Source organism: Pan paniscus, chromosome X, assembly GCF_029289425.2.
Source record: "Pan paniscus chromosome X, NHGRI_mPanPan1-v2.0_pri, whole genome shotgun sequence".
In the NCBI taxonomy this organism is placed as follows: Eukaryota; Metazoa; Chordata; class Mammalia; order Primates; family Hominidae; genus Pan; species Pan paniscus.
Genome location: NC_073272.2, coordinates 123,027,826 through 123,039,167, shown reverse-complemented (window position 1 = coordinate 123,039,167; position 11,342 = coordinate 123,027,826). Strand labels below are relative to the sequence as shown.

At 41.1% G+C, this 11,342-nt stretch overlaps 1 protein-coding gene and 1 pseudogene across 1 annotated transcript; both read right to left on the bottom strand.

The window, feature by feature from the left end:
* Positions 1-724: 724 nt before the first annotated feature.
* On the bottom strand, positions 725-5,985 carry LOC100994665 (tubulin beta-4A chain-like; annotated as a pseudogene).
* Positions 5,986-7,842: 1,857 nt separating this feature from the next.
* Positions 7,843-8,346, bottom strand: LOC117977686 (cytochrome c oxidase subunit NDUFA4-like). The gene has a single exon (XM_034950163.1). It carries the CDS (start codon positions 8,344-8,346, stop codon positions 8,092-8,094), a length of 255 nt encoding a protein of 84 aa, XP_034806054.1. The 3' UTR covers positions 7,843-8,091.
* Between the last annotated feature and the right edge of the window lie 2,996 nt (positions 8,347-11,342).

Here is an 11,342-nt window from a genome sequence, read left to right as displayed (position 1 = left end):
TGAGGTTGCTTATCAGCTGAAGGAGTTTTGGGGCTGAGACGATGGGGTTTTCTAAATATACAATCATGTCATCTGCAAACAGAGACAATTTGACTCCCTCTCTTCCTATTTCAATACCCTTTATATCTTTCTCTTGCCTGATTGCCCTGGCCAGAACTTTCAATACTATGTTGAATAGGAGTGGTGAGAGAGGGCATCCTTGTCTTGGTCCGGTTTTCAAAGGGAATGCTTCCAGTTTTTTTCCCATTCAGTATAATATTGGCTGTGTGTTTGTCATAAATAGCTGTTATTATTTTGAGATACATTCCATCAATACCTAGTTTATTGAGAGTTTTTAGCATGAAGCGATGTTGAATTTTATCAAAGGCCTTTTCTGCATCTATTGAGATAATCATGTGGTTTTTGTCGTTGGTTCTGTTTATATGCTGGATTACGTTTATTGATTTGCGTATATTGAACCAGCCTTGCATCCCCGGGATGAAGCCGACTTGATCGTGGTGGATAAGCTTTTTGATGTGCTGCTGGATTCAGTTTGCCAATATTTTATTGAGGATTTTCGCATCAATGTTTTTCGGGGATATCCTTGAGTACCTAATTTTTAAAAGTTTCTTTGACTTAGCATCTAAATAAGGTCTGCATTATCATTAATTTATAGTGTTTAAGTATTTTAATTTATAGGTTATCTTTCTTTTTTTGAAATTATTTATTTGCTGCAGAAACTAGGTCATTTGTCCTGAAGAGCTTCCCACAGCTTGGATTTTCCCACGTATGATGATATTTAACATGTTCTTTTGTCATTGTTGCCATCGTCACTGTTCCTCCTCCTCTTCTTCCTTCTTCCCTCCTCTCCTTCTGTCCCACTTTCTCTCTTTGTTTAACAAGAATACTTTATTGGAGGCATTTTGTTCTTCTATCAGAATGTATGTTATGTCTTGTAGTCTCTTTTTTCTGTGATGTTAGCAGGTGTTGATAGTCAATGCCTACATTTATTAATTCTCTGTATGTTGCAAAATGGTTGATATGCTTTTCTTCTAGAGTGTTTATAGTTTTGGGTTTTACATTTAAGTCTTTAATCCATCTTGAGTTAATTTTTGTATAAGGTGTAAAGAAGGGGTCCAGTTTCAATTTTCTGCATATTGCTAGCCAGTTCTCCCAGCACCATTTATTAAGTAGAGAATCCTTTCCCCATTTCTTGTTTTTGTCAGGTTTGTCAAAGATCAGATGGTTGTAGGTGTGTGGTCTTAGTTTCTGAGTTCTCTATTCTGTTCCATTGGTCTATGTGTTTGTACCAGTGCCATGGTGTTTTGGTTACTGTAGCCTTGTAGTATTGTTTGAAGTCAGGTAGTGTGATGCCTCCAGTTTTGTTCTTTTTGCTTAGGGCTGTCATGGCTTTACTGGCTCTTCTTGGTTCCATATGAAATTTTAAGTAGTTTTTTTTTTTTTTCTCATTCTGCAAAGAAAGTCACTGGTAGCTTCATGGGAATTGCATTGAATCTAAAAATTACTTTGGGCAGTATGGCCATTTTCGTGATATTGATTGATTCTTCCTATCCATGAGCATGAAATGTTTTTCCATTTGTTTGTGTCCTCTCTGAATTCCTTGAGCAGTGGTTTGTAATTCTCCTCATAGAGATCTTTCACCTCCCTAGTTAGCTGTATTCCTAGGTATTTTATTCTTTTTGTGGCAATTGTGAATGGGAGTTCATTCCTGATTTGGGTCTCTGCCTGCCTGTTGTTAGTGTATGGGAATGCTGGTGATTTTTGCACATTGATTTTGTATCTTGAGACTTTGCTGTATTTGCTTATCAACTTAAGAAGCTTTTGGGCTGAGACGATGGGGTCTTCTAGATATAGGATCATGTCATCTGCAAACAAAGTTAATTTGACTTCCTCTCTTCCTATTTGAATACCTTTTATTTCTTTCTCTTGCCTGATTGCCCTGGCCAGAACTTTCAATACTATGTTGAATAGGAGTGGAGAGAGTGTGCATCCTTGCCTCGTGCCACTTCTCAAGAGGAATGCTTCCAGTTTTGGCCTATTCAGTATGATGTTGGCTGTGGGTTTGTCATAGATGGGTCTTATCATTTTGATGTATGCTCCTTCAGTAGCTAATTTATTGAGACTTTTTAACATGAAGGGATATTGATTTCTATTGAAGGCCTTTCCACATCTATTGAGATAATCATGTGTTTTTTGTCTTTAGTTCTGTTTATGTGATGAATCACACTTACTGATTTGCATATGTTGGACCAACCTTGCATCTAGGGGATGAAGCCTACTTGATTATGGTGAATAAGCTTTTTGATGTGCTGCTGTATTCAGTTTGCCAGTATTTAGTTGAGGATTTTTGCATTGATGTTAATCACGGATATTGGCCTGAAATTTTCTTTTTTTATTGTATCTCTGCCAGGTTTTGGTATCAGGATGATGCTGGCCTCATAAAATGAGTTATGGAGGAGTCCCTCCATTTCAATTGTTTGGAATATTTTCAATAGAAATAGTACCAGCTCTTCTTTGCACTTCTGTTATAATTCAGCTGTGAATCTATTTGGTCCTGGGCTTTTTTTTTTGGTTGGTAGGCTATTTATTACTGCCTCAATTTCAGAACTCATTATTGGTCTATTCAGGGATTCAATTTCTTCCTGGTTCAGTCTTGGGAGCATGTATCTCTGCAGAAATTTATCCATTTCTTCTAGATTTTCTAGTTTATGTTCATAGAGGTGTTTATAGTTTTCTCTGATGATTGTTTATATTTCTGTGGGGTCAGGGTGATAACCCCCTTATCATTTCTAATTGTGTTTATTTGATTCTTCTCTTTTTTCTTCTTTATTAGTCTAGCTAGTGGTCTATCTATTTTATTAATTTTTTCTTTTTTTTAAGCAATTTATTTATTGAAGGCGAGGCAGGAAGTGGGGAGGGAGGGCAAGGGCGACCTCTCTTCCTCACAGGGACCAGGCCTTGTTTCTCTCCCAGATAAGCTAAGGTTGGCAGGGGCTGAGGGGAGTGAGGCAGGGAGGATGCATGGGGTCTGTGGGAGCCAGAGAGAAGCTGGAGTCAGAGGTAGGAGCTGGGGCTGTGGGGGGGTGAAAGGTGAAGCAAGGTCAAAGGTGAACTGCAGCTCGGAGGGAGGGGTGCAGTGTAAACCAGGACTTATAGGTGGAGAGGTAAAATGAGATTCGTAGGGGGTGAAAGAGAAGTTGGGGTCAGAGGGGATTCACGGGTGAAAGAGAAGTTGGGGTTAGAGGTAGGAGCTGGGGCTCAGGTCAGGGGTTAAAGGTGAGGCAAGGTCAGAGGTGAAGTGCAGCTCAGAGGGAGGGGTCAAACATAAACCAGGACTTAGGGGTCTAGAGGTAAAATGGGATTCATGGGGGGCAGGGGTCAAAGGTGAAGCAGAGGTCAGGGGTGAAAGAGGGCCCTCAAAGTTAAAGGTGTGGTTTCCAGAGTCAGAAGGGGTGAAGCGGGGCTCCTTCTAGGAATGTCAAGGTTGGAAGAGCTCAAGGGGGTCAAAGATAAATTAGGGCTCAAGGGTCAATGGGGAGCCAGGGTTGGAGATGAAGTAGCCAGAGGTAAAGTGAGCTCCGAAGGTATTGTTAGGGTCAGGGTGAAGTCTTAGGGTCAGGGATGAGTCAGGCTTGGAGGGAAAGCGGGGGTCTAGGGGTCAGAGATGGAGGGCCTAGGGGGTCAAAGGTCAGAAGCCTCGAGGGGGCAGACAGGAAGCAATGGGAGCAGCTTAGGCCACCTCCTCCTTGGCCTCCTGCTTGAACTCGCCCTCCTCGGCTGTGGCATCCTGGTACTGCTGGTACTCAGATACCAGGTCATTCATGTTGCTGTCAGCCTCGGTGAACTCCATCTCGTCCATGCCCTCGCCTGTGTACCAGTGCAGGAACGCCTTGCACCACAACATGGCCGTGAACTGTGCAGAGATGCGCTTGAACAGCTCCTGGAAGGCTGTGTTGTTGCTGATGAAAGTTGCGGCTATCTTCAGGCCCTGGGGCGAGATGTCGCACACGGCCGTCTTCATGTTGTTGGGGATCCACTCCACGAAGTAGCTGCTGTTCTTGCTCTGCACGCTCAGCATCTGCTTGTCCACCTCCTTCATGGACATGCGGCCCGGAACACGGTGGCCATGGTCAGGTAGCGGCCATGTCGCGGGTTGCACATGGCCATCATGTTCTTGGCATCGAACATCTGCTGCGTGAGCTCAGGCACCCTCAGGGCCTGGTACTGCTGGCTGCCCCGGCTGGTCAGGGGTGCGAAGCCAGGCATGAAGAAGTGCGGGCAAGGAAAGGGGACCATGTTGACGGCCAGCTTGTGCAGGTTGGTGTTCAGCTGGCCCAGGAAGCACAGGCAGGTGGTGACTCTGCTCATGGTGGCTGACACCAGGTGGTTGAGGTCCCCGTAGGTGGGGGTGGTCAGCTTGAGGGTGCGGAAGCAGATGTCATAGAGTGCCCCATTGTTGATGCAGTAGGTCTCATTCGTATTCTCCACCAGCTGGTGCACAGACAGCATGGCATTGTAGGGCTCCACACCGTATCTGACACTTTGGGCGAGGGCACCATGCTGAAGGTGTTCGTGATGCAGTCTGGGAACTCCTCACGGATCTTACTGATGAGCAGTGTGCCCATCCCGGACCCCGTGCCACCCCCGAGCAAGTGTGTCAGCTGGAAGCCTTGAAGGCAGTCGCAGTTCTAGGCCTCCCTCTGGACCATGTCCAGGACAGTGTCTACCAGCTCTGTGCCCTCCATGTAGTGCCCCTTCACCCAGTTGTTGCCGGCTCTGGACTGGCCAAACACGAAGTTGTCCGGCCGAAAGATCTGACCAAAGGGGCCGGAAAGGATAGAGTCCATGGTGCTGGGTTCCAGGTCCACCAGCACCGCTCTGGGGACATAATTTCCTCCTCTGGCCTTGTTGTAGTACACGTTGATCCTCTCTGGTTGCAGGTCACTGTCCCTATAGTATGTGCCTGTGGGGTCGATGCCCATGTTCGTCACTGATAACCTCCCAAAACTTGGCCCTGATCTGGCTGCCACACTGGCCGGCCTGCAGGTGCATGATCTCCCGCATGGTGGTGGTGCTGAGGGTGGACGTGGCGGAGGTGGCGTGAGCGTGGGGAGCTGCAGCGGCGTGGGTGGAAGATGCCATGGAGACAGCGGAGCACTATTAATTAAAAAAAAAAAAGGCTCCTAGATTTGTTGATTTTTTGAAGGGTTTTTCGTGTCTCTATCTTCTTCAGTTCTGCTCTGGTCTTCGTTATTTCTTGTTTCTGCTAGCTTTGGGATTTGTTGCTCTTGGTTCTCTAGCTCTTTTAGTTGAGATGTTAAGTTCTTACCTTGAGATCTGTCTAGATTTTTGATGTGAGTGTTTAGTGCTGTAAATTTCTCTCTTAATATTGAATTAGCTGTTTCCCAGAGATTCTGGTACATTGTCTTTTTGTTCTCATTAGTTTCAAATTGCTTCTTGATTTCTGTCTTAATTTCATTATTTACCCAAGAGTCATTCAAGAGCAAGTAATTCAATTTCCATGTAGTTGTGTGGGTTTTAGTGAATTTTTTTTTTTTTTGACATGGAGTTTCACTCTTGTTGCCCAGGCTGGAGTGCAGTGGCATGATCTCAGCTTACTGCAACCTCTGCCTCCCGGGTTCAAGTGATACTCCTGCCTCAGCCTCCCTTGTAGCTGGGATTACAGGCATGTGCCACCACACCTGCCTAATTTTGTATTTTTAGTAGAGATGGGGTTTCTCCATGTTGGTCAGTCTGGTCTCGAACTCCCGACCTCAGGTGATCTGCCTGCCTCAGCCTCCCAAAGTGCTGGGATTACAGGCGTGAGCCACCGTGCCTGGCCTTCTTTGTCTTTTTTGATCTTTGTTGGTTTAAATTCTATTTTGTCAGAAACTAGGATTGCAACTCCTGCTTTTTTCTGTTTTCCATTTGCTTGGGAAATTTTCCTCTATCCCTTTTTGAGCCCATGTGTGTCTTTACATGTGAGATGGATCTCTTAAAGACAGCATACTGATGGGTCTTGGCTCTTTATCCAGCTTGCCATTTGCATAATTATTTTCAATTGGTTTCTTTGTAAGAATCTATTCAAGCTCTTTACCCACGTTTTAAGGACTGTTTTATTTAAAACTAGATAGTATAATTCACAATCCTTTTATGATTTGCAGATAAACAACAATTCATGGCAATCTTCTGAAAGATAGTGAAGAGGTGAGACCACCACTGAAACCCACTCTGTTTTGTGGAATTCTCACTCTTCTCCCTGGAGACCTCATGACTGTGATATATGAACTGAGAGAGGGCAATACTGTCAAAACATACATGGAAGAGAATTTAATAAAAGAGAGCTCTGTGTACCTATCATCCTGAATTAACATATGCTAATGATTTATGATACTTGCTTTGAATTATTTTATTAAATAAATAAAATATTATAGATAGAGGTCAAGTCCAATTTGTACTTCTTCCTAATCATTCTCTTCATTCTCAGAAGAACCATATCCTGAAGTTGGTGGACATTCTTCTCATTCATTTTCATGTATTTAATTTTACTACATATATATATATATATATACACATAGACAAAAATCTGGTATGATTTATGAGTATCTTTTGACTTTATGTAAATGTATATAAATCTATCACTCTTTACAAAGAATTTGACAACTTCCTCACCATTATGTTTGTGAGATTCACCCATGTTAATACTTGTAACTCTTCTTTCAACAGTTACATATTATTACATTTTATGAATATATACATTTTGCCTATTCATTCACCTCTTCTTAAATATTTACATTGTTTTCATCTTTTCATTGTTTCAAACAAAGCTGTGATAAACACGTTTTCTTCAGCATATGTGTAAGAGTTTTTCTTTTTTTTTTGTTTGAGACAGTCTTGCTCTGTTGCCCAGGCTGGAGTGCAGTGGCTTGATCTGGGCTCACTGCAACCTCTGCCTCCCGAGCTCAAGTGATCCTCCTGCCTCAGCCTCCCAAGTAGCTGGGATTACAGGTGCGTGCCACCATGCCTGGCTAATTTTTGTGTAGAGACGGGGTATCGTCATGTTGGCCAGGCAGGTCTCAATCTCCTGACTTTAAGTGATCTGCCAGCCTTGGCCTCCCAAATTGTTGGGATTACAGGAGTGAGCCACCGTTCCCGGGCCTGAGTTTTTCTAGAGCCGTAGTTCTCCAACTGTTTAATTTTACTCTTAAAAATTATTGAGGACCCCAAAGAGCCTTTGTTTATCTGAGTTAAATATACTATTATTTACTGTATTAGAAATTAAAATAGAAATTAAAAATATTTATTTATGTATTCATTTAAAAGTGATAATACATCAATTACAAGTTAGCACAAATTATTTTATGAAAACAACTGTATTTTTCAAAACAAAAACATTTGGTGAGAAAAGTAACATGGGCTTATATTTTTTGCAAATCTCTTTGATTTCTGTCTTAATAGAAAAGAGCTGGATTCCCTTATCTGTTTCTGCATTCACTCTTCTGTGATATGATATGATATGTTCTGGGTGAAATATAGAAAGTCCTATCTCACACATATGTGTAGTTGGAAAAGACAGGAGTTTTTAAGTAGTCTATGCAGATAATTGTGGATGGTTTTTGATATTATACCAAAATTGGACAATTGGAAGTTTCTTGGAGGTTAGTTCCAAAATGCAAACTGAAACTATATCAATGAACTGTTTGTGTTTTTATACATGAAAATCCATTTGCCTATCCTCACCTGGAGTGGAATTTTTACCTATGAATGATTTTGTAGCATCATGCATTCATTATTTTAAAAATATTGCTTCACTGAGTTATGCAAACCTTTCCAAATATTGACATATTTCATGATACAATATCACATTTGTTACTATCACCATTGATCTTATCAGGAAAGTATTTATGTTTCAGAAAGCTGTACAGCTTATGGTGGCAGACTCAAGTTTTCTTTTTTTTTTGTAAGTTTCAAATATTTATTAATGAGTGTAACCTCCTACACAATACATCAACATGATTTCATGCATTTAGAGGATACAAATTTCCTAGTTAAGTGGAAAATTGTGGAGATGGCTTCTGGAGGACCTTCATTCTAAAGCAATTTTACAAGACCTTCTTTCTTCGGTTTGCTGTAATCCACATTAACTGAGTAGAGCTTGTATTGATCGTTGGGACCCAGTTTGTTCCAGGGCTCTGGGTCATTTTTTCTGTCCCAAGTAACATCTGGATTGAACAATGCTGGATATAAAACATACAGTGCTGCTCCAGTACCTCCATCTCCAATAAACTCAAAGAGGAGAATCATGCTCAGATGCTTCTTGGCTTGATTGAGGATCTGGTAGAGCATGTTTGCAGCAGCGGCCTCTGATTCAAAAGGAGAGAACAAGCCTAGCTATCAGGCCCTGGACTAAGTAGTATCTACTACAAGTTTTCTAAAACTCTAATTTTTACATGAAAACTTGAATTTTGTAATTGACAAATAATGCTGTCAGTTGTTTTCCTTGAAGTGACAGCCTCACTTTGTTAATTTTAGAGAAACATCTGCCCAAAATCCAAGTCTGAATAACCAAAGTTTGTCTGTCAGTAATTCTTTCAACTACCAATGGTGTTTCATGAAAAGAGTTGCTTTTAAATTGCACAAGTGTTTGTCTTCGAGGCAGTGATTATACTTCAAGATGTAGCAGAAGTGCTTTATGCATATTTTCCATTTGTCATACAAAATATTTAAAAACCGTGTTCTCAAGGGTCAATATTTATAACATGAATACTTTTCACTGCTCCATATAAGACAAGTGCAACTGACGTTTTTAATAAAACAGCATATGGTGGTAACAAACACAATGACTACTAGTACTATTTTGTGGCACTGCTTCAATTTGTGCTAAGGCACCGGTAGTCTTATCCACTGTATTACTTTCCTAGGGCTGCTGTTACGAACTACCACAAATTTGGTTGCTTGAAACAACAGGCATTTATTCTTCTTTAGTTCTGTAGGTCAGAGGTCTGAAATGAGTTTCACTGGGCAGAAATCAAGCTATCAGCAGGGCCCACTCTTTCCAGAGACTCTAGGGGAGAGTCTGTTTCCTTGCCTTTTCCAGCTTCTGAAGCTGAATTTCTTACATTCCTTGGCTCATAATCCCTTCATCTTCAAAGCCAGCAGTATAGCATCTTGCTTTAGCCATTATGTTGCCTTCTTCTGTTCAAATCTCCCTCTGCCTGTGTTGTGACCATCCTAAAGAAAAAGAATGGATGCCCACCTGAAAATTGGTTTGGATGTCAGGACTGATGATGCCACACACATACCAAGAGGGTATAAAAAGATTTACTGCTTACATAATTGAAGCTTTTCTGGGGAGAGCAGGGCAGCCCTCCCAAGCAGATTTGAAAAGGACTTGAGAGCCAGGAAAAGAAACTAGCTTGAATATTTTAAATTGTGATTAGGGAATGGGAAAAACTTTCAATGTAAAAGGCTAGATAGTAAAAATTTTAGGCTTTGTGAGCCATAAAATCTCTGCCATAACTACTGAACTTAAAATGTAAAAGCATCCATAGACAATCAATAAATAAATGGGTATACATGTGTTTCAATAAAACTTTATTTATGGATACAGAAATTTGAAATTCATATAATTGTCATGAGTTGAAAAATAGTCTTACTTTGATTTTTGGCCAGCCATTAAAAAAATGTACAAACCACAAGTTCAAAAGTTATATAAAAGCAGATAATGAATAGGATTTGGCCTGCGGGCTTAGTTTGACAACACCTGGATTAGTGTTTCACAATAGATGGGAGAAATATTACGTTTCTTTAATGATGCATAGAACATTTCCACCACATATTATCTCATTTGATCTTTAGAACAACTGTGAAGTAGATAGCCTCATCATACTCATTTTACAGATGAGAAAACTGAGGCTCAGATATCTTCATAAGGCAGTGGCTCTAAACACTGGCTGTACATTGGAATTATCTGGGGGGCTTTTAAAGAATATCAGGCTTCACCCCTTGAAATTCTGACCTAATTGGTGTAGGACCATGGCTCTCAAATGGGGACAATTTTGTTTCTCCTCCCCCAGGGGACATTTGGCAATGTCTAGAAATATTTTTGGTTGTAACAACTGAGAGAGGAGTGTTGTGATACTGGCATATAGTGGGTAGGGTCCAGTGATGCTTCTAAGTATCCTGCAATGGACAGGGCATCCCTTCACAACAAGTATTACCCAGCCTAAAATGTTAATGGTGCCAAAGCTGAGAAATCCTAGTCTAGGCCAGGGCTCAGGCATTGGTTATATGAAAATCTCCCTAAGTGGGTTCCCAGGTGGTAGTTTAATATCTATATTCTCTCTGTAGTATGAGGGCTCAGTGATAACTTGGCTAATTCATGTCAATAGACAATTGTGAATTTTCAAGAAAAGACAATTCTAGTTCTTTACTGGCAACTTTTTTTTTCTTCAGCTGCTAATAAGATTTTAAATAGACAGGATTGAGCTCTTTGTCCTTTGTTTTATTTGGTCCACTCTGTGGAGTAGTGTTGAGAGCACCAAAGTCATAGAGGAGCTCTCCTAGGTAACAGGGTGGTTTGAGTGAAAGAAGCAGCACCTATGTATTTACTTGAAGAGCTCCTGCTCTGAAACCCTTGGGAATCTGATTGGCTTAGGAAGACTGGAAGCTTTCCAGAAGGATATGGCTAATTGTTGCTTTCAGAGGAGATGCACATGTGTGAAGTCCTGAAAGGTATGAATCTGGGGAAAGAAAATGTAGAAATTCTAACTTCTTCCAGTTCAGGCTAATGAGATGTGGTGAGACCCAGGGAATTAGTGGAGGTCATTAGGGTGTGCAAAAAGCAATCAAAAGAGATACTGGAAAGATTTATAATGCGATGATTCAAAACAACATAATGCAAAGGGAGAAAGAAAATATTGTGTAGGTCAATGTTTCTCAAGGTATAGTCCTTGAATCAGCTACAGCAGAACTACGTAGGATACTTGTTAAAAATGCAGATTTTTCAGACCTTGCTGAGACCTTTTGAATCAAGATCAGGGTGAAGCCCCAGAATCTGCATGTCTAACGGGCTCTCCAAATGTTTCTGATGTACACTATAGTTTGAGAAGCACTTTTATAGGCAGAACTCTTGTTCTAACTGGAGGATGATCAAGATGACCGTGTAATCTGAAATAAAGGCGTCCCTTGTCTTAGAAAAGCATGTTTTCCTGAGAAGTAGTGTGTTAATGGAAGTTTCACAAGTTGACTTTTATTGTAATTGCACTAGGGGGGCTCATTATTACTTAAAAGAAGCCAAAGGTTAAGATGTTCACAGAGTGAATGTTCGTATTCAATTGATC

Coding starts and splice junctions, on each gene's coding strand:
- LOC117977686 (XM_034950163.1), bottom strand. CDS start 8,346: ATGCTCTACCAGATCCTCAATCAAGCCAAGAAGCATCTGAGCATGATT.